This window comes from Aedes albopictus, chromosome 2 (genome assembly GCF_035046485.1).
Source record: "Aedes albopictus strain Foshan chromosome 2, AalbF5, whole genome shotgun sequence".
NCBI lineage: Eukaryota > Metazoa > Arthropoda > Insecta > Diptera > Culicidae > Aedes > Aedes albopictus.
The window spans coordinates 415,632,112-415,656,032 of record NC_085137.1 but is presented as its reverse complement, the minus strand read 5'-3'; the positions used below and the strand labels follow the sequence as shown (position 1 = coordinate 415,656,032).

At 40.2% G+C, this 23,921-nt stretch overlaps 2 protein-coding genes across 3 annotated transcripts in view; one reads left to right on the top strand and one right to left on the bottom strand.

The window, feature by feature from the left end:
• The window catches only part of LOC109426813 (WD repeat, SAM and U-box domain-containing protein 1), a 398,043-nt gene that overhangs the window by 173,067 nt on the left and 201,055 nt on the right, over positions 1 to 23,921 (top strand). The gene's annotated exons all lie outside the window — the stretch shown is intronic.
• On the bottom strand, positions 27 to 22,410 carry LOC109426816 (gamma-tubulin complex component 2 homolog). 2 transcript variants are annotated; one of them, XM_029869565.2, is made up of 7 exons: positions 22,213 to 22,410; positions 21,406 to 22,147; positions 20,032 to 21,348; positions 19,808 to 19,951; positions 19,497 to 19,601; positions 447 to 598; positions 27 to 385 (listed from the first exon to the last, which is right to left on the bottom strand). In XM_029869565.2, exons 1-7 carry the CDS (start codon positions 22,263 to 22,265, stop codon positions 343 to 345), a joined length of 2,556 nt encoding a protein of 851 aa, XP_029725425.2. In that variant the 5' UTR covers positions 22,266 to 22,410; the 3' UTR covers positions 27 to 342. The 2 variants fall into 2 exon arrangements, with proteins under 2 accessions (XP_029725425.2, XP_029725426.2); XM_029869566.2 differs by lacking the exon at positions 19,497 to 19,601.

Sequence of the window (23,921 nt, the reverse complement as noted above, 5' to 3'; positions counted from 1 at the left end):
TAGACATTTCTTAGGCAAAAAAGCAATTATCGAATATAGCTTCAGCTTGTAATTGAAAACATTGCATTATTCTTAATTCGAGAAACTGGGACCGAACTTCGGGCTTCTTTACACTGAGATATCATCTAAAATACACTTTCGCTCTCTAGGTACGTACTCATTGTCTATAACGTTGGCCGATAAGCGTTTTGAGATTAGTTAAAATGGTCTGGAGGAACGTAAAAGTGTGCCTTTCATTCAAGCTTCGATACGACGACGACCACTTTGGCAACACGAGTCCATAAGAATAAGGTATAGTGGATTAGAGTTATTACCAACCTTTGCGGGAGTGTTGTGCGCTTCCTAGCTGTCAAAGTTATCACTGTAGTAGGAATTGAAGTTAATTCTGAAAGCGGAAATGAAACTCGTTATCGATTCAAACCTAACAACTTCAAGGATACACCTACCTGTGGATAAGATTGATGAACTTTTGCGACGGGTTTTGCGTGGCAATGTCGGTGATCTTCCGCAGCAGCGACATCAATTGGTTGGTGAAATCGGAGTGGAAGCGCTCAACTCGTTCGGAGAAAGTTTCCGTTGGTTCCATCGAAGTGGCGTCCTGGGAGGGAAACACAAGATTTCTCACATCAAAAGTCAGTCGAAAAAGATGCCGATAGCAATCCGAATAAAACCAATAATCAAATTTTGCGTTCTTGTGAACATAAAGCATGACACATAATATGACTGAAGCTTAGTTTTTTTTAATGACAGCTGAACTAACGATTTGGATTACCATAGCAAATGAATTCTAGCGCTAAAATTATGAGAACAAAAAAAACTTGTGGAAAATATGCTAAACAAATTTCTTTCATACCAGAGTGATGTGCGTACATGCAATGAATTTTATCTCTATTATTTGGAAAAAAATAAGATAAAAGCACCAGTTTTGGCCAGTTGCCTATTTTGATTTTTATTTATTAAATAACGGAGCAATATCAGTTTCCATACACATTTAGAGAAATAGTGATACCACAGAGATATACACTCCCGATCAAAAGTTAGGGGTCACCCCCTCAAAAACTTGTCATTTTTTAGGCCCATATTCTCGCCAATATGCGTCCGATTTGAAAACCCTAGGTCTCATTCAAAAGATAATAAGTCAAAGAAACTTTGAACATGATTCAAAACAATTTGTATGTAAACTTAACCCAAAGTTGCCAAATATTCTAAAAAATGAATATAAACTTACGGCAGTGTCGCTGGAAGTTGGGTCGGCCAAATTTTAAGATGAGAGCGGTAATATAACCCATTTTCTATTAGGAGCCGTTCATAAACCACGTAGTCTTTTTGGGGGGAGGGGGAGGTCTGGCCAAAGTCTACGTTCCATACAAATTTTAAAATTTGTGTATGGACAAAAGTCTACGATGGGGGAGGGGGGGTCTGGGATGGTCAAATTTTGGTCTACGTGGTTTATGAACAGCCCCTTAGCTTTCAACTGCTTTTTACAGAACTTAGCTAAAAAATCTAGAAAAAAAAGTTATTAAGTAAATTAATCCTTGATGTCATCGACTAAAAGTTTGGGGTCACCCCTCAAAATGATGTATCGGCCAAAAGTTTGGGGTCACTATCGTAAAACATGGAAAAGTGATTTGTTGATATCTTTGTCATCTTTCATTCAATTTTAACTCTTCTTGGCTTATATGAAACAAAATGAATGATACTTACTGCATAGACATTGAACCACACATATTTGTTGAAATTTACATACTTAAACTTAACGCAAAGTTGCCTCATTTTTTGAAGTGTGGTGAAATATGTTAACTTTACATAACATTTTTGTATACAAAAATCGTTAAATACGTACCCGTAATGTGGGTAGATCACCTTATAATGGTACGTAACGGCGTAAGATCTACCATAACCAATTTTGATTTCGAAATTTTCCAGGTTGGTTTAAATGGTTGGTTTAAATTACAAGATCAAAATTTGGTTTACTTTTCTGGTTTTTTTGTATTTTGTTTTTTTTACTACTAATATACCATTTGTTTCCGTGTTATTTGCTTGATTTTAACTTCAACTTAATAAAATAACGATTTGTTTCAGCGCTGTTCAGGTACATACAGTTGTAATTGTAATGTAAGTCAATTAACATTCTATGTATCATAATCATAATATTTATTTTTTCAGGTAAAATCAGGTAATTGGTTAACTATATAATTAAATATATTACAATTACATGATATTTGGGATATTGGGAGGGGTAGCCTAAGGAAGCTAAATGAACTGGTTTCAGGACAAATGTTCGTGGGGTGGCCAGACTTCGTCACGAGATAACAATCATCGTGTTGTCTTCCGAAGGTCTCCAGTAAATTTAGCTTACCCTGCTACAACTAACCATCAGGTAGATCATTCCCTTCCGGTATGACTCTGCAGCCATAGGTAATCCTTGCGCTGATGGTGGGTACACAATCATCATCATCATCACAAAAATCGTTAAATACGTTAAGTTAAAGACATCAAACGTAAATTTAGTTAATTATCTTTGAAATGACCCAAAAAGAATTAAAATTAAACTATAGATGACGAAGATATCACCAAATCACTTTTCCATGTTTTACGAAAGTGACCCCAAACTTTTGGTCGATGACATCAAGGATTACTTTACTTAATAACTTTTTTTTTCTAGATTTTTTAACTAAGTTCTGTAAAAAGCAGTTGAAAGCTAATAGAAAATGGGTCATATTACCGCTCTCATCTTAAAATTTGGTTGACCCAATTTCCAGCGACACTGCCGCACAGTGTTCGAAATCGATGATTTTACGATCAAAATTAAATAACTTTTTTTAGGTTGGTTCTAGAGGTTTGGCGTGTTCTACGAAGTTTTTCTGCATGTTAAAAGGCGTCCTTTGATAAAATGTAAAAAATGATTAATCCCCCTAGAAGTGAGATAAAAAAATTATTTTTTCGAAATATTTTTTTAGAGGTTTGACGTCTTTGGCAAAGTTGTAGCCCATAATAAGAGAACAAAAATCGTAGAACATGTCAAAGCTGCATCTCTTACGGTTTTCGAGATATGGAGCGTTTTGTGCGAAGTACCCCTCAAACTAGTTTTTTCAGTGTAGCTTCAACAGATAAAATCCTACAGTTTTGTGACCTTCTACAAACTTGTTCAGGACGTCGAATTACACATTTCTTCCGAAGATGTCAAGTCATTATATCTTAGAACAAAAAAGTTATAGGCAAATTTATCATATTTTAAGGTGTACTTTCACCTTAAGTAACTATTTCCGGCGCAAAATGGCGCAGATGGCTCAGTCAGTAGTTGAAGACTTTTTACTATAACTTGGAGGTGGAAACCTTCGTGAGCAATATTGGGAAAGGTGGTTTGAATACATGACAAAAACTAATAATTTTGCCTGTAATACAAGAAAAATAAATAAAAATTAATCATTTAGGAGCCCGCAGTAATTTTTACTGCATTGCATTATTTCCAGCAATATTTTACAACATTTTTGAGCATGATTTATTGGTTTATTTACTTAAATTAGCGACACTTCACACCAAAGTTGCATTCGTGTCGTTTTTGAGCATTGTTTTTACCAAACAGAATATTTTATTCATGATTTTGAATTCATATTGTTTACTATCAGATGGTCAGACCATTTCTGATAAAGTTACTTTAAAATTACCTGTTTTAAGTTTTTTTTGGGCAATATTCTAGTTAAGTAGCGCTAGAAATAGTAAGAAGGAAATATTAAACAGTTCAAGATGTGCATCAAAACATATAGTAGATTTTTTTTGTTATTTGTTCATGTATTTATATTTATATTTGTTGTTTGACTTTTCAACTACGGAATCAGTATCGGAAAATATCAGGAGAAGTCTTGATTCGTCCGATAGCAGATTAACAGCTTTTTCGGTAATCCACGAGTTTGACTTACAACTGGGAAGCAATAAAAATATATCAGATATAAATCAATAAAATAAAGGGGGTGCCGAGAAATAACGCGGTAGTTTTTTTTTTTTTTAATTTCAAACATTATTTTTAATCTCTTGACGTTAACCAATTACATGTTACGTCCCATCGTCTGCATCATGAGTTAATTGAAGTACTTTTTATATTTTTAACAGTACTTTTCACAAAAATCGGGTTGAAAATAAAATTTTATATCAAATTGATCATTTGATATAAAAGATTATTTTCACCGGGAAATCGTCAAAATATGTATTGAAGAATGTAAAATTACAACTACCTTAATAAGAACTGCGAAGGTATTTATCAAAACGCATTTGATTTTCTAACCACCGTAGCCATTCAGTTTTATGACTATTGAGTAGGTTGTCATTCGTTTGGGCATAGATATGTTGTCATAAGTTTGAAGAAATTCAATACTTTTATTTAGAACTAGCTTTAGTTACAACTCTCGGGAACAATATTTTGTTCTGATGTTTTAATTTTAAGTGATAAAAACTCACTGGTTTTTGCGAAAACGTTGTAAAATATTGCCGGAAGAAACACAGTGCAGTAAAAATTACTGTGGGCTTCTTAATTATTATTTTTTTTATTTATTTTGCTTGTATTACAGGCAAAATAATTAGTTTTTGTCATGTATTTAAACCACCTTTCCCACTATTGCCCACGAGGGTTTCCACCCCCAAGTGATAGTAAAAAGTCTAATCTTTCAACTACCGACTGAGCCATCTGCGCCATTTTGCGCCGGAAATAGTTACTTAAGGTGAAAGTACACTTTAAAATATGATAAATTTGCCTATAACTTTTTTGTTTTAAGATATAATGACTTGACATCTTCGGAAGAAATGTGTAACTCGACGTCCTGAACAAGTTTGTAGAAGGTCACAAAACTGTAGGATTTTATCTGTTGAAGCTACACTGAAAAAACTAGTTTGAGGGGTACTTCGCACAAAACGCTCCATATCTCGAAAACCGTAAGAGATGGAGCTTTACATGTTCTACGATTTTTGTTCTCTTATTATGGGCTACAACTTTGCCGAAGACGTCAAACCTCTAAAAAAATATTTCGAAAAAATATTTTTTTATCTCACTTCTAGGGGGATTAATCATTTATTACATTTTATCAAAAGATGCCTTTTAACATGCAGAAAAACTTTGTAGAACACGCCAAAGTTCTAGAACCAACCTAAAAAAAGCTATTTAATTTTGATCGTAAAATCATCGATTTCGAACACTGTGTGCCGTAAGTTTATATTATTTTTTTATAAAACTTGGCAACTTTGGGATAAGTTTACATACAATTTTTTTTTGAAAAAGTTTCTTTTAAACCGTGTTCAAAGTTTCTTTGACTTATTATCTTTTGAATGAAACCTAGGGTTTTGAAATCGGACGCAAATTGGCGGAGATATGGGCCTAAAAAAACGACATGTTTTTGAGGGGGTGACCCCAAACTTTTGATCGGGAGTGTATGTGGTGATACCTTGATCTCAGTTTTCCAGAAACCTTTTTTTACGCAATATCGGTTTTCAGAAGATACCTTAAACCTTGCTCTAAATGTGGATGGAAACCGATTTTGAAAATACTTCTCCGTTATTTAATAAACAATCGAAAACAAAAAAGTGAGGTTTCGCTTTAGATGCCTGATTTTTGAGTGCGGGTTGAAGTCACCCAAAGTATATAAGGGGCCGTTCATAAACCACGTAGACCAAAATTTGGCCATCTCAGACCCCACCCCCCTCCCCCCTCGTACACTTTTGTCCACACAAAAATTTTGAAATTTGTATGGAGCGTAGACTTTGGTCAGCCCCCCTCCCCCCAAAAAGTCTACGTGGTTTATGAACGGCCCCTAATATATATAATATATATTATACTGTGGTGCATAATTGATCGGACAAACGCCGATTTTTATACAAAACTAGCTGACCCCGGCAAACTTTGTCTTGCCAAAATGTATGAAAAACTGATTTTCAATAACTCAATTTTTCGATGTTTTTTGCCTCATAAACCTTCCTTGGGTGAAAACTAATAGAACTAAACAAAGACGACCCAAATTGGACCTTCCGTTCGCAAGTTATGCGCGGTCCGTATGCCACTACTTTTGAGCTATTTGCTTTAGAAAACTTAGTTATTTAACTAAACCAATCGATTCAAAGATGCCATTTGATAGAAAATTCAATAATCTTTCGAATATGGGTTAAAAAAAACTTCGATAAGTTTAACCATTTTCATGTTATAGCCAGTTAAGGCAATAAGAGTCAAAAACATGGGAAGTTCAATAACTACGTAACGGTTGAGATTTGACCATATGCGTAGAACAATTTTTTGCTCCATTTATGGTCCTCTAACACCCTTTAAAAAGTTTGCACTCAGGAACCTAACACCCTGTATATAGATATAGATGGACAAGTTTGTGGGCTGCAAAACGGTGAGTCGATAAGGAGAGCATCCAATATAGCTCTGGTCCTCACAAGTTCCTACCTCATGCTTCCACGGGTCAAGCGATGACAAAGACCGCCAGCTAAGAGTTGTGTGCTTAGCTGGTAGTGCAGCCTGGGCACTGTTGTCCTTCTGACTTCAGCTAGATTGAGGAGGTACGATCCGAGTGTCTGTTCACCAAGGAGGTGCGGCTCAAACAGCGTCTGTTCTGGCATCCAGCGGCTGAGTAAGAAACGCTGCACCACGCCCAGCTAGATCCAAGGTGGTAGCCCCATCAGCGTGGTCGTCCCAGTGTTGGTTGGGACGTTAAACAGAACTGGCACGATGGCCCTCCGGCGAGACAGGAGTGTTGGCGTAGGCCCAATAAGCCACCCGTAAAAATCCCCATTGCGAATAACATAGGAGAAAATACGACTCGATACAATCGGCAAAGACCCACGCGACGAAATAAGGACTACGATTGGAAACTTGGAACATGGAATTGCAAGTCACTAGGTTTCGCAGGATGTGACAGGATAATCAACGACGAACTACATCCCCGCAACTTCGACATCGTGGCGTTGCAGGAACTTTGTTGGACTGGACAGAAAGTGTGGAAAAGCGGGCATCGAGCGGCTACCTTCTACCAAAGCTGTGGCACCACCAATGAACTGGGAACAGGATTTATAGTGTTGGGCAAGATGCGACAACGTGTGATCGGGTGGCAGCCGATCAACGCAAGGATGTGCATGTTGAGAGTTAAGGGCCGTTTCTTCAACTACAGCATCATCAACGTCCACTGCCCACACGAAGGGAGACCCGATGACGAGAAAGAAGCGTTCTACGCGCAGTTAGAGCAAACATACGATGGTTGCTCGCCGCGTGACGTGAAAATCGTTGTCGGCGACATGAACGCGCAGGTAGGAAGGGAGGAAATGTACAGACCGGTAATCGGGCGAAACAGCCTGCACGCCGTATCGAATGATAACGGCCAGCGATGCGTAAACTTTGCAGCCTCCCGTGGTATGGTAGTCCGAAGCACCTTCTTCCCCCGCAAAGATATCCACAAAGCCACCTGGAGATCACCCGACCATCAAACAGAAAACCAAATCGACCACGTTCTAATCGACGGTAAATTCTTCTCAGATATAACCAACGTCCGCACATACCGCAGTGCGAATATAGATTCGGATCACTACTTAGTCGCTGTATGCATGCGCTCAAAACTTTCGACAGTTATCACCACACGTCGAAGTCGAACGCCGCGGCTCAACATCGACCAGCTGCGTAACGTAGAAGTGGCTCAAGACGCGCAGCAGTTAGCAGTGGCCCTACCAACGGAAGAACAGCTTGGCGCAGCTACACTTGAAGATGGCTGGAGGGACATCCGATCCGCCATAGGTAGTACCTCGGCTACAGCACTAGGTTTTGCGACTCCGAATCACAGAAACGACTGGTACGACGGCGAATGTGAACAGTTGAAAAACGAGAAGAATGCAGCATGGGCGAGAATGCTGCAACACCGTACGAGAGCGAATGAGGCACGTTACAAACAGGCGCGGAACAGGCAGAACTCAGTCTTCCGGATGAAGAAGCGCCAGCAGGAAGAACGAGATCGCGAAGCGATGGAAGAGCTGTACTGCGCTAAGGACACACGAAAGTTCTACGAGAAGCTGAACCGCTCGCGCAGAGGCTTTGTGCCACAAGCCGACATGTGCCGAGATAATCACGGGAATATTCTCACGAGCGAGCGTGAGGTGGTCGAGAGGTGGCGGCAGCATTACGATGAGCACCTCAATGGCGACGTTGCAAGTACCGAAGGTGGCGTGGTAACAGATCTAGGAGTATGTGCACAGGACGAAAGACTTCCGGCCCCTGACCTTCAAGAGATTGAGGAGGAGGTTGGCCGGTTGAAAAACAACAAAGCCGCTGGAGCAGATCAACTACCAAGCGAGCTTCTAAAATACGGTGGAGAAGCACTGGTGAGAGCACTACACTGGGTCATTACCAAGATTTGGGAGGAGGAAGTATTACCGGAGGAATGGATGGAAGGTATCGTGTGTCCCATCTACAAAAAGGGCGACAAGTTGGATTGCGGGAACTACCGCGCGATCACACTACTGAGCGCTGCCTACAAGATACTCTCTCAAATTTTATGCCGCCGTCTATCACCGATTGCAAGAGAGTTCGTGGGGCAATATCAGGCTGGATTTATGGGTGAACGCGCTACAACGGACCAGATGTTCGCCATCCGCCAGGTGTTGCAGAAATGCCGCGAATACAACGTGCCCACACATCACTTGTTCATCGATTTCAAATCGGCGTATGATACAATCGATCGAGAACAGCTATGGCAGATTATGCACGAATACGGATTCCCGGATAAACTGATACGGTTGATCAAGGCGACGATGGATCGAGTGATGTGCGTAGTTCGAGTATCAGGGACACTCTCGAGTCCCTTCGAAACTCGCAGAGGGTTACGGCAAGGTGATGGTCTTTCGTGCTTGCTGTTCAACATTGCTTTGGAGGGTGTAATAAGAAGAGCGGGGATAAACACGAGTGGGACGATTTTCACGAAGTCCGTTCAGCTGCTTGGTTTCGCCGATGATATTGATATTATTGCTCGTAAATTTGAGACGATGGCGGAAACGTACATCCGACTAAAGAGTGAAGCCAGGCGAATCGGATTAGTCATTAATGTGTCGAAAACAAAATACATGATGGCAAAGGGCTCCAGGGAGGAATCACCGCGCCCGCCACTCCGAATTCATATCGACGGTGATGAAATCGAGGCGGTTGAAGAATTCGTGTACTTGGGCTCACTGGTGACCGCCGACAACGACACCAGCAGAGAAATTCAGAGGCGCATTGTGGCAGGAAATCGTTCTTACTTTGGACTCCGCAGAACTCTACGATCGAATAAAGTTCGCCGTAACACGAAGTTAACCATCTACAAAACGCTGATTAGACCGGTCGTCCTCTATGGGCACGAAACATGGACCCTACGTGCAGAGGACCAACGCGCCCTTGGAGTTTTCGAACGGAAGGTGTTGCGTACCATCTACGGCGGAGTGCAGATGGAAGACGGGACTTGGAGAAGGCGAATGAACCACGAGCTGCATCAGCTGCTGAGAGAACCAACCATCGTCCATACCGCGAAAATCGGGAGGCTACGGTGGGCGGGTCACGTCATCAGGATGTCGGATAGCAACCCGACTAAAATGGTTCTCGAGAGTCATCCGACCGGTACAAGAAGACGTGGAGCGCAGCGAGCTAGGTGGGTCGACCAAGTGGAGGACGATCTGCGGACCCTACGCAGAGTGCGGAACTGGAGACAAACAGCCATGGACCGAGTGGAATGGAGGCGGCTACTATGTACAGCAGAGGCCACCCTGGCCTTAGCCTGACCGGTAAGGTAAGTATGGACAAGTTTGAGATGCTGTAACTTTGGTTTGTGTTGATGGATTGAGATCAGTTGTAGCGCGTTCCCCCATGCATCCAGCCTGATATTGCCCCACGAACTCTCTTGCAATCGGTGATAGACGGCGGCATAAAATTTGAGAGGCAGCGCTCAGTAGTGTGATCGCCCGATAGTACCCGCAATCCAACATGTCACCCTTTTTGTAGATGAGACGCACGATACCTTCCATCCACTCCTCCGGTAACACAGCGCAACATTTTTTTGTCTCAAGAGCATACTTATGTGTCTCTGGCAGATTTTGGGTCGCTAAATCCGAATCCGGGCTCAGATTTGCTCCAGCAAGTCACAATTTTGAGCTATACCCCAATTTATAGAGCAAAATATGCGATTTTGGGCTTTTTTGACTACCAGCCATTAAGCATGGAAATATTTTTGTTAAGCAATCAAAAGGTAAATTGGTCAATTAACCTCTAAATTAACGACTCATGCAAAGTATTTTGTTTTACCAAATCAAATTTGATAGTTTTAAGCGATTTATGTTAGGTACGATATTTCCATACAAGTCACCCTCCAAAAGTTTACTTACTAACATAAAATGCTTAAAACTATCAAATTTGATTTGGTAAAACGATATATTTCGCTTGAGTCGTTAATTTTGCGGATAATTGACCAATTTACCTTTTGATTGCTTAACAAAAATATTTCCATGCTTAATGGCTGGCAGTCAAAAAAGCCCAAAATCGCATATTTTGCCCTATAAATTGGGGTATAGCTCAAAATTGTGACGTGCTGGAGCAAATCTGAGCCCGGATTCGGATTCAGCGACCCAAAATCTGTCAGAGACACATAAGTTTGCTCTTGAGACAGACCAAAAGTTGATTTTTGTTACGCTGTGTAATACTTCCTTCTCCCAAATCTTGGTAATGACCCAGTGTAGTGCTCTCACCAGTGCTTCTCCATCGTATTTTAGAAGCTTGTTTGGTAGTTGATCTGCTCCAGCGGCTTTGTTGTTTTTCAACCGGCCAACCTCCTCCTCAATCTCTTGGAGGTCAGGGGCCGGAAGTCTTTCGTCCTGTGCACATACTCCTAGGTCTGTCACCGCGCCACCTTCGGTGCATGCAAGTTGCAACGTCGCCATTGAGGTGCTCATCGTAATACTACCGCTACCTCTCGACCACCTCACGCTCGCTCGTGAGAATATTCCCGTTATTATCTCGGCACATGTCGGCTTGTGGCACAAAGCCTCTGCGCGAGCAGTTCAGCTTCTCGTAGAACTTTCGTGTGTCCTTAGCGCGGTACAGCTCTTCCATCGCTTCGCGATTTCGTTCTTCCTGCTGGCGCTTCTTCATCCGGAAGAATGAGTTCTGCCTGTTCCACGCCTGTTTGTAACGTGCCTCATTCGCTCTCGTACGGTGTTGCATCATTTTCGCCCATGCTGCATTCTTCTCGTTTTTCAACTGTTCACATTCGCCGTCATACCAGTCGTTTCCGTGATTCGGAGTCGCGAAGCCTAGTGCTGTAGCCGAGGTACTACCTATGGCGGATCGGATGTCTTCAAGTGTAGCTGCGCCAAGCTGTTCTTCCGTTGGTAGAGCCACTGCTAACTGCTGCGCGTAGTCTTGAGCCACTTCTACGTTACGCAGCTGCTCGATGTTGAGCCGCGGCGTTCGACTTCGACGCGTGGTGATAACTGTCGAAAGTTTTGAGCACATGCATACAGCGACTAAGTAGTGATCCGAATCTATATCCGCACTGCGATATGTGCGGACACTGGTTATATCCGAGAAGAATTTACCGTCGATTAGAACGTGGTCGATTTGGTTTTCTGTTTGATGGTCGGGTGATCTCCAGGTGGCTTTGTGGATATCTTTGCGGGGCAAGAAGGTGCTTCGGACTACCATACCACGGGAGGCTGCAAAGTTTACGCATCGCTGGCCGTTAACATTCGATACGGCGTGCAGGCTGTTTCGCCCGATTACCGGTCTGTACATTTCCTCCCTTCCTACCTGCGCGTTCATGTCGCCGACAACAATTCTCACGTCACGCGGCGAGCAACCATTGTATGTTTGCTCTAACTGCGCGTAGAACGCTTCTTTCTCGTCATCGGGTCTCCCTTCGTGTGGGCAGTGGACGTTGATGATGCTGTAGTTGAAGAAACGGCCCTTAACTCTCAACATGCACATCCTTGCGTTGATCGGCTGCCACCCGATCACACGTTGGCGCATCTTACCCAACACTATAAATCATGTTCCCAGTTCATTGGCGGTGCCACAGCTTTGGTAGAAGGTGTAGCCATAAATTTTATTGTCAACGTAGATTTGAATGCAGTTAAATCGTAATATGGACATTTTTTATTATGGTCATATCTCCTCAGTAGATGATCGTGGACGGACAAACCAACCCTTATTTGAAAGCTCTTTAGATGTACTTTCTGATAAGGGCGCTGGTCATTCCCGTCAACTTTGCCGGAAACACCATTGCTCTATTTCCTAAATCCCACAAGCTATTAATTAAGAGCGTGAAAATGGGAAAATAAACCATTGTGCAGTGGTACTATGTCCTCAACAGATGAAAAAAGGCAATGCTCTGTGAAGGAAAGCTCAGCGTTCTACAGGGGATACTCAAAATAACTGGGACAGGTAAAGTTTCCACTTTTCAAAAAATGTTCAACTAGCTGTAACTTTTCTAAAAAGCTTGGCTTTATTTGAAATTAATAAGAAAAAAAGTTGTAGCGATTTCATTTATTCTATGTTGTTTTTAGTAAATTTATCTATATCTATATTTTTATTCTATATGACACATTCTACGGGCCCCGTATCATCAATACCAATTTTTCAAAGTTAAGTTATGACATATTTGACATTTTTATCACACTCTACATTACTTTTGTCATCCAAAAATGTATTCGACATGATATTAGTGTGACAATAAATATAAATTGAACGACGATTAAGATTAACATTAAAATCGTGATTTTAAGTCTCTTAGGCACACTTTTCATCCAAACTATCGTAATTCAAACACCAACACACTGGTTTTTCAAAAATCTTCCATCATTTGTAGATAAATATATGTAGATTTTTTAGCATAAAAAGATTTTTAATCAGAAGACTTTACAACTCTGAAATATGTCTGATCACAGTATGGGATTTTATTGCGTTGTAACGTCACGAAAAATCAACATTTTTAAATTTTATTCAAATACGGAAAACGTTACAAATATGAAATTTTGTATGCTCTTTGTACTCGAAAAGATCTTTCAAATGAGACAAAAAATAAAATCGGTTCACGGAAGCCTGAGTTTCACCTGGTTGAAGTTTGCGTTGTAACGTCACGAAAAAAAGTTCTGTGGAAAAGACCAAATCTTTCTGGCTTGGATGGCTTCTGAATTGGACAAACGTAGTTCTATATTCAAAACAGTTTCGTTCTCGTTGTGTATGAGCTCTTTTTCGAGATATCGTTTATAAATTGCGTACCATTGCCGGTTAATAAACTACGTAGACTTTTGAAGGACGGAGGAGATGGTGTTTGGCCGAAATCTACGATGTAATTGTACTGCGATTTCTGTGATATGAGTGGCCAACAGACGAAACACTGACGAAATTACAAAGTTATTATGTTGGTCAAAGACTTACAGTTGATGGATGGTTTGATTTAAAGTTCCACCAACAGGCGGCGATAGAGAACTTACAAATTTTAAATTTCATACATCTCAGGATCCCTTTTACATAGAAATACGATTTCTTCGGCAAAGTTGTTTGGTAAGTAAAGGACTTGCAGTTGATTTACCAATAGATGCGAGATTTTGCCACTAGAAGACTTTAGTTTCCATTTTGAAAAAGCAGGCAAGGGATTAGAATTTCTTGAAAGTATTCTACAAGCTGGAACTTTTTTCACTTTGGACATATTGTATTCAAATCAAATTGTAATCAAAATTCTTAACTTTCAAAATTTAATTTGATTTGATTCACTTATTCCTTAGATATAAGAGTTAATAGAACACAGTCAAAAATATGATACTGCTACTGCAGAGCTAACCATTCAAGTCCAAAATTGTAGAAATTACAGATAACAAGATGAGGAACTATCAGTTGAAATTTGGGAATTTTTGATATATTTTACAAAAAGTTACGGCTTATTGAATGTGTTTTGGGTAATCAATAAAATTTGCACGCTTTTGAAAATTTGCAACTACCACCACTGTGTGGCAGACACTAATACCATACGGCTATTAAACTGAAAGTCTAGTGATCTATCAAACAACTTAAATAAAGCAACCATCTTTCCAATTAATCACGATCCTGAGATAAGTAAAACTAAAAATGTGTATGCCCGCTAGCGCCTCCTAGTGGAAGGATTTGAAATCATACGGCCCATCAATTGAATGTTCTTGACCAGCCAAACAATTTTGTCGAGGACACCAACTGTCTAAATAGTTAGGATCTTGAAATAAATGGGATGGATATTAAGTCAGTGTTACATCTATTTTTGATGTAACAAGAATCACCGACAAACAGACGTAACACCTACGAAATTGAAACTCATATATCTCAGGACTCTAATTACTTAGACTTTAGACTTAAGAATGTTGATGTCTTTGGAAAAGTTGTTTATCTTGTCAAGAATTTTAAGTTTAAAAGCCGTTTGGGACATGTTTCTAACTGACTAATGGTAGTTGAAATTTTGAAAAATCATGCACTTTATATTTATTCAAAAAACATGTTCAACATGTTGTAACTTCTTATGTCCAAAGATTTTGCCGAAAAATAGTTTCTCAACTAGTCAAAGTTTGTTGAAAACATTTTGAGAAATTCTAAACTATTGTAAACTTTTAATTAGCGTCGCCCAGTGTGTCTGAATCTCACATTCAATAGTAAATCAGCTGTAAGTTTTTGACTTATCAAACAACTTTGCCAAAGACACTAACTCTCTAAGTAATTATGACTCTGACGTATATAGGATGGATTTTTTTGTCAGAATTAGGTCTATTTGACTCTAGAATCATAGAAATTGATGCCCCTAAGTAGTATGCAGATCCTCAGGTATGTCTTTGGTACAATAACTGCTCACGCATCTTAAAGCGTTTTTAATTGAATCAATGACATTGCATAAATTATTGAAAAAATGTTTAATTCGACGGCGTGATTAGTTTTATGCTGCAAAATCTAAATATCTGACGGTGCGAAGTAATGAATATCAACGGTTTAGTCTTTGGGACAATATTAGATGAATATGGGTGGTACTAGGCCGAAGATGGGTACCATTAACCTTCATGAAGGAGTTTTCATACTGCTAATGGCAATAACTTGACTCTCCGAGCCATTTATCACAAAACGGATTTTTAATAGAATAAAGTTGCTATTGGAGCAGTAAAAATAATGCAATAATATATTCACAAATTCGGGCAATTTTGTCTGATTATTCTGATTCAAAAATTATGTGCATTTTCGTGACGTTACAACGCGAGCAGAACCCTGTTTGAAACTGAACGGGCGTTGTAACGTCACGAAATGTAAAAGTCGATTATTCAAAAACGAATCCGAAATGTATATGTTTTATTTCACTGCATTGAAGAACAAACCAATCAATTTCTATGGTGGGAGAAATTTTCAGTTTAAAATAAAAATCCGAGCAAATTTTTCAAGATGTTGGTTGCGCGGTAGAGGGGGTCGAATTCTAGCGCGTTGTAACGTCACGCTACAAATACGCATATTAAACAATTTTTTTCTAATGAAAACTAAATGTTAAACAGGTCAAACATATCGGAAATTTTTCAAGGAATCTGAATATGATAAAATATTTTGAGGTTTACAGTCGTTTTTTTGAATTATAGTGAAAAATCTGACTACGAATGCGTAGAAACGTTGTAACGTCACGATAGAATGTGCCTTATCTCGACGGCGTGATGAGTTATATGCTGAAAAATTTAAATATCTGGCGGTGCAAAATAATGGATCTCAGCGTGCTAGTCTTTGGAACAAAACTAGAAAAATATGGGTGATATTAAATCAAAGATGGGTGCCGGTGTCATTAACCTTCATGAAGGAGTATTCATACTATTGATTAGCAATAACTTGGCCCTCCGAGCCATTTATCACAAAACGGATTTTCAATAGAATAAAGTTCTCGTTGAAGCAGTGAAGATAATGCAATGATATATTCACAAATTTGGGTAAATTTGGCTGATTATTCTGATTCTAACATGTTGTGCATTTTCGTGACGTTACAACGCGAGCAGAACCCTGTTTGAAACTGAACGGGCGTTGTAACGTCACGAAATGTAAAAGTCGATTATTCAAAAACAAATCCGAAATTTAAATGTTTTATTCCATTGAATTGAAGAACAAACCAATAAATTTCAATGGTGGAAAAAAAAATCAGAATATCATAAAAATCCGAGCAGATTTTTCAAGATGTTGGTAGAGCGTTAGAGAGGGTCGGATTCTAGCGCGTTGTATTGCGGCGCTCATAATAAATCCACATTGGGCGGCGGCGATATGCCCGCGAGGAGATGCCCGCGATACAGACGCAATGTCAAAATCGAACCGATACTGTCACCCACCCAGCAGCATCGCAGCAGCCTTCAGGCCGTTCATATCAAAACAAAAGTTAACACAATGGCAACTCAGGTGGCCAGAAATCGTAATAATATTTATCGCGACATTGATTCACTTATATGCATACGCATCACCTCACCGGCTTTGTGTTTAATAATCGGGATGCATCAGTGATGCTGCAGGGGGATACGGCTTCATCTTTTCCATTTCCACATTGCGTCTGTATCGCGTGCATCTCCTCGCGGCCATATCGCCGCAGCCTCATGTGGATTTGATATAAGCGCCGCATGTAGAATTTCGGACCATCAGGTCGCTCATAGTGGTGCGGTCATATTTTTGCAACTTGATGGAAAAGAAGAAAACTAACGCGTTTCGCGGATTTATCTTGCAAGGCATAATAACGTCACGCTACAAATACGCATTTTGAACACGTTTTTCTAATGAAACCTAAATGTTCAATAGGTCAAATATATCAGAAATTTTACAAGGAATCCGAATATGAAAAAATATTTTGCGGTTTTTGCTCGTTTTCATGAGTTATAGAGGAAAATCTGACTACGAATGCGTCAAAACGTTGTAACGTCACGGTAGAATGTGTCATATCTATAATTTTTTTCGTGTGCATCCCATCACTTTTTAATTTAATGCCGGCCATTTGATTGCATTCCTTCGAAACATAAATATATTCAAGTCAATTAGAGGGCTTTTAAACGAACTATAATTACTTTTTCAAATTTTGAAACGATGATGAAGTTTTGGATAAATTGGAGGTATATTAGAAAAATAATCTAATCGTTATAATTTTCTTTTGTGTAAAAGTTTTTAAGTTTAGTCAAAAGTGTTGAATAGCTCATTATATTAGTGATAAATGATCAAAATTTCATTGCAATCTGTTCATTGAATCCTCGATTGAATCCGGAGATATAACAGTTCAAAGTTAGCTATCGGATAATTATACCTTTTTCAAGAATCTTTCTAACTTCGTGTAGAATAGCTCAATGTTTTCCAAATTTATACCACTGATACACAAGTTGATGAACTTACAGTAAAAATTTGAGAATATTTGATGCCCTTTTCGAAAAGTTACAGCTACTTGAAATTTTTTTGTTAAGTGAAAATTTTACCTGACCCAGTTACAGGGGATACTCAAAATAACTGGGATAGGTAAAATTTTCACTTTTCAAAAAATGTTCAACTCGCTGTAACTTTTCGAAAAATGCATCAAATATTCTCAAATTTTTACTGTAAGTTCATCAACTAGTTGTGTGGGTCAAAATTTGGAAAAGATCGAGCCATTCTACACGAAGTTATAAATGTTCTAGAAAAAGTTATAATTATCCGATAGTTAACTTTGAGCTATTATATCTCCGGATTCAATGAACCGAATGCAATGAAATTTTGATCATTTATGACTTATATAATGAGCTTATAAAAACATTTGACTAAACTTAAAATTATTTACACGAAAGAAAATTATTACGATTGGATTATTTTTCTAATATACCACCAATTTATCCAAAACTTCATCATCGTTTCAAAATTCGAGATAGTTATTATAGTTCATTTAAATTCCCTCTAATTGGCTTCAATATGAATATGTTTTGAAAGGAAGTAACAAAATAATCGGCATTAAATTGAAAAAGTAATGGGATGCATATGAAAAATAGATAAATTTACTAAAAAAACATACATTTATTCTAACCGCCATAACTTTTTTTCTTCTTAATATTTTTAAATTAAGTAAACTGTTTTTCAAAGTTCATTATATTAGTCATAAATGATCAAAATTTCATTGCATTCGGTTAATTGAATCCGGAGATATAACAGCTCAAAGTTGGCCATCGGATAATTATACCTTTTTCTAGAATCTTTATAACTTCATGTAGAATGGTCCGATCTTTCCCAAATTTTGACCACTGATACACAACTAGTTGATCAACATACAGTAAAAATTTGAGCATATTTGATGCCCTTTTCGAAAAGTTACAGCGAGTTGAACATTTTTTTTTAATAAAAAATTTTACCTGTCCCAGTTATTTTGAGTATCCCCTGTATTTTGAGTATCCCCTGTATATGGTACTGGCAGCCAACTGATGAGAATGTGATGGACATCGTTGTGAAACTGAATGTTGCCCGGATAGTCTTTCGAAGGAAGTCAAGAATGCCAAGTACATCCCTGATGTGCAAATAATTTTCTATCCGTTTGCCAAATGGTTATGAAAGTTCACAAAGGTACTGTTCCCCCGTGATGATGTGGAGGTCAAATGCTAGAAACGTCATAGCACTTGAAGTACGTGACAAGGTCATAGCAAAGACCCAACTTAGGTCTTTGGTCAGAGGTTTGTTACGGTTTACTGAAAACGTAGGATTGGTCACAGTAGGGCCTTGCAAGTGGAATCAATAAGTTTACCGAATCAGGAACCGATAACTGTGGAACCGAAAATTTCGTTCAAAACATGAGTATTTGCAATGAAAATGTATTCTATAACTGTAATAGATACAGTAAATACATTTATGTTTGTTTTGAGCGAGAAAATCCAATGATGACGATGATTTCAATGACAATTTCTCTTATTACTGTGTAGGCTATACGAACAATTCATAATTGAGATATCATACATGGTTGCAGGTGAAAACAGAGGCATGACTAATGTTGTCTGTGTGGAGGCAACGTTTGATCACAGGTTTGATGGGTGTTTGAAGTTGATCAAGCATTTATGAGTGATTTTTTTTTTTGGAAATGCAGCAGCACACCATATGAGAGCAAATGAAATAACTAAAGGACTATCATAACTTGCGATTTGAGATGCCTTATAAGTACAAAAATGTTGAATTGAAATGTAAATGAATCATTAGTTTTGAATCTTTATTCAAGTAATGCTTTCATAAATCAAATGCATTTTGAATGGGTTGTGGAGTTAAGGGCTCTATGCGTTTTGTGGAAACAATAGAACAAATTTCATAACAAGAATGAAAATAGATGAACATCAACGAACTCATTAGAAGTTTATGCCTGTAAGCAAACAAACAGAAGACAACGTGAAACATTTGCTACAAACGAAACGTGACATCGTGCGAACATAGCAGAACAAATAAAAACAAGTTCACAAGCACGCCCCGTCCCATTCGTACGGCCGGTTATAGATACCTGCTGGCATGCAAAGTCATAGTCCGACTCGGAGGACAGCGAAAATTCGTCGGTGGAGGCCAGCATCGAGCAGAGCTCGGCGTCAACGAAATGTCGCTGTGCCTCCTGTGGTGTTTCCCCGGTTTGTGACGACAGGCACACGCACGCAATGCACGAAATACACGCAAAACGGTTTTACAATAGGTGTTTTTATGTAGTAAGCGCAGCGTCCCCGCGTTAGACAGGGTGGAAAAATCGTATACAGAAAGGAGGTATATTTGTTTCAGTGCTGAATCAGATCGGTTTAGAAAAATGATATGTGAAGGACTTACCGCCAGGAAGGTACAAAACTGGATGCAGATGTTGCAGAGGTTGATGATCGATTTCAGCAGATCCTGATCGGTGAGCATGCAGTTCTCGATGCACTGATCCAGAAAGTCCTGATGGTATTTTAGAACGTCGTCCACGTTTTTGATCTGGAATAGTTTTTTTTATGGTTTTCAAATTTTAGGAAAGAAAGACACGTGCGACATCATGCTAATCGTAACAAACCTACCTGTTTAATATTCTGATAGAAATGATGCCAGTTGGGTTCGATCACCTCGATCATCATGTACGACTCAAAACTCTGGATGGCAATGAGCATCTTCTGCCGCAAGGTGAACGCCGACCGGTACAGTTTGGCCGTTTGCGGTGCGAACTGTTTGGTCCGGTTGTTGGCAATCCAAACACGGCACAGTATCCGCTCGACGTACTTCAGGTAGAACAGCTGCCGGAAGATCATCTGATACTTGGAGATGGTCCAGCGGTTCAGCACGATCGAAACCGGCCACTGGGCGTTGTAGTTGAAGGTGAAACATTCGATTCCTTTGAGCTGCGACGTGTCACCGAGTGTGTCCAGGAAGACGTCTTCTTTTTTGACGATTTTGGAGATTTGCGTCACAATGCCGTACGGAAGGAGCATGGTTTTCAGATCGTCGTTGTACTCGTCGTACCGAGCAGAAGACATGTTCAGGGTGACTTCGAGTAGATTCTCAAGCCGCATCGGACGAAGCTCATCGACGTCCTTGTTGAGATCTTCCTCGCAGATATCCATGAACTGATCGATGAAGTCGCCCTGCTGCAACAGGAAGTAGCGCTTGACGGAGCATAACCGTCCCATAAGGTTATACTTGTCCATGATGAGATTCAATAGGGACGATGAAGCGTAATTGTAAGCATCTTCGATAGCTTTAATGTACGTTTGATGGTCGGAATGAGTATACTTCAAAGCGACGCAGACATTCTGTTGGTAGTCCACGGAACTTCCACATTCTCGGATCACGTTTAGATACTTTCCGGTCCGCAGTATTATATCAGCGTATTCGTTCAAGAAACAAGGGACTTTGTCCGTTCGAATTATATACTGCTTCTCCCAATAATCCATCATATCGTTTTCGTTTAGATCCATCGCGTGGTGTTCGACCAGAAACTCCTTCCTCGTGTCATGAATCACTCCGTTGAAAATCCACAGCTGCAGCATCTCCATGTACGGAACGGCAGCCATCTCGATCAAATGGATCAACACCTTTCGACTTTTCTCATCTCCCGTGGTTGCAATGATCTTGTCATACAGAAGCGTCAAAACCGTTCCACCTCGGCAGTTTGTTTGCCGGATGGCCGTTACCGTCTCCGCCAGCACTTCCATCGTGTGGAAAACCGGCCGCAGGAAGTACAACAGCTTATGGAACGTGAGTGCCTGCTTAAGGAACAGATCCTCCAACTGCGTTATCGAGAGATAGTAATCTTTGATGATGGCTTGGAGCGCGGCTCGCAGGGCCTGCAAGACCTGTCCACTTTCCAGAGAGCTAGACGCTGCGATAAAATCTTGTACCTGAAATAAAACGACTAATAATCTTAAATTCTTCTTCAACGAACCCAAACCGCTCACCTGTGAATAATGCGACGCCAGCGGAAGAATCTCCCGCACAATATCCCTCAGTGATTCCTCGATCTGATCCGAAACTTCAAACTCAACCGGAAACAGACCCACGGTCCGGATGCTCTTCTTCGGCACAATGAGCGACCCCTTCACCCCCACCAAGCAGTCCAGCAGTTCCTTCATCACGATCGGTTCCTGCGAGCTCAGCGGAATAGCGGCCACATTCTTGTTCTGCATCGGATACAGCTCCTCGTAGTTGAAGTTCCACGAAACGATCGTTCCCTTCTTGGCCATATACTCGAACGTCTGGGGCACCAGAGCAGCCGGAATCACTCCAGACGACCGGTTCACCGCCGAACCGGACGTTGCCTTCACAATCTTCTCCTTGATTTCCTGGACATTTTCCGGGGTAATCTGCTGGTCCGAAACGATCCGTGTGGATGACAGCGGAGGACTTTCGAAGATAGCCGCCCGCTTGGAAACGGAATCTATTACCGGAGGCTGCACCTGGGCAGCCACCGTCGACTTCTCCGCCTGTAGGTTCTTGCAGTCCTGGAGAAAATTGTTCAACAACAGCACCAAAGCCGCGTACGAGTCCTTCGGATTGGACGATACGAACTCGTCCACGTACTTGGCCCCATTCGGAATGGTTTTGAACAGTTGCGTGAGCAGCGCCCCCAGCCGTTTGTTGCTGTACTTGGCATCCTTGTTTCGAAACATGGTCAGGATGTTGTCCACGGAGTAGGTGCATCTGGAATAAGGTGCGAAAACTTGTTGGAAGCCGTTCGTAAACAAAGAGCAATATGATCTGCTTACCCTGATTTTTTCACCAAATCCGTGAGAATTTTCTTCGCTCTCACTTCGGACATTTTATCGCACTGGTGGAGAGTAAAAATTTACTAGAACATTTGCTAAATTTAAAGAATAATTCAAATAATTTTCAGCAAACTGAATTTTGGTTCTAGCGAACTGGAAGTGCAAGGGAATGTTTGCGTTGAATAAAAAAAACAACCGCCCTCAGACGTCAAATCGGCACGAAGTACTAGATTAGGTCGACTGAGAAAGCACTCTTGCGCCAAGTCAGCTCAATTTGTAAGCCAGCTTTTACCAGGGGGATTCTCATAAAGGCTGAATCGCGAAATAATAAATGAGTACAGCGGACGTTCGTCCGATGCAAATGGTTGACTGCATTGCTTTTTAACTATTGTCGTTTTCATTTTTGCGGTGGTGCTACACCGGTGTAGAACTTTTGCACCGAAAGTGTTCGTTTTTGATTTTCGTGCTATACCGGTGCAGCACTTTTTCTGCACCGCGCATGATGGTCCACTGCACGAATTTATGCTGGCCTGCTTACTCTCACGCGAAATTTGACGTTTGAGCGGTGCCGACACCGCTCAAACGTCAAATTTCGCGTGAGAGTAAGCAGGCCAGAATAAATTCGTGCAGTGGACCATAGTGTAGTGTGATTTAAAAAATAAATTAATAATTAATAATAAAAGTGAAGGTCAATTATTTTGGAGCGTTTTTAGGTATGTTGTTTTAAAACAACATTGCGCATTTAAGGGTTATACACGCACACCAATGCAACTGCACCGAAAATGTTCGTTTAATCAGCGACAAGTGTAGCACGAAGCGGTGTAGCACCACCGCAAAAACGAAAACGACATATGCAAGTCCGGTAAGTGCAAGAAAAAAATGCATTATCGCACCGCAATACATCAAAATGGTGCGCCAGGTTAGCTCAAATGAAAGAGAGGGACAACAGGCCAGATCAACGTAGTTTAGCCAAATATTGTCGCGCTTATCTTTTATTAGAGTCCTGCGGCGATCATACGCTCGCAAGGCATACCGCCGCATGACAGTCGCAAGGCAAAACAAAAGAAAAAGTGTTCCCGCCAAAAACAAAAGCACGTGGGTTTCGCGAAGTGACAGATGTTTTTGATTGTATTTGTGACGAACGGCAAGAGTGGCTCAGTGGAATGAGTGTTCTTGCTGCCAAACCCCATATAATAGAATTATATACTTTTAAATCTGGTGACGCTGTTATGATTAGTGACTGTCGCGCTTATATCAGAAGCCAGAGGCAGATAATCGCCATATTCTGATTTTTCTTGAGAGGCATAATAACCACCCGCATAGAAAAATACAGCATGTCATACGTTCCAAACAGTAAGTTTCCTCTAAACGTTAATGTGACATTACCACAGACATTTGTTTTCATGTTGAACAATATTAAATTTTGCATTATATACACTATACAAAACATTTTGAATAATTCATGTCAATCAGTAACAGTATGCTTAAGTGTTCACACATTGTCGAACGATATGGAGGCTAAACTTGTGATAAATGGTGGCAATATAGCGTCACCTCATACCAAACAGTTCATGCTCACAATAGCGCAACTCACTAACTCATATACATTTTCACTGTATAAAACTAATGCTTAACAATTTGTCAGATGGTTGCACTCATTAGTATTTGTGAGCGATATTTTCGTGCGATGATGCTGAGCTGTTTGTCAG

Bases quoted from the DNA above. Each gene is read 5' to 3' on its own strand.
- LOC109426816 (XM_029869565.2), bottom strand. From the start codon at position 22,265: ATGTCCGAAGTGAGAGCGAAGAAAATTCTCACGGATTTGGTGAAAAAA. The intron at 21,349-21,405 runs GTGAGCGGTTTG...GTTTTATTTCAG, and splicing joins TGGCGTCGCATTATTCACAG to GTACAAGATTTTATCGCAGC. The intron at 599-19,496 runs GTATCTATAACC...TTTCCCTCCCAG, and splicing joins ATGACTTTGCATGCCAGCAG to GACGCCACTTCGATGGAACC.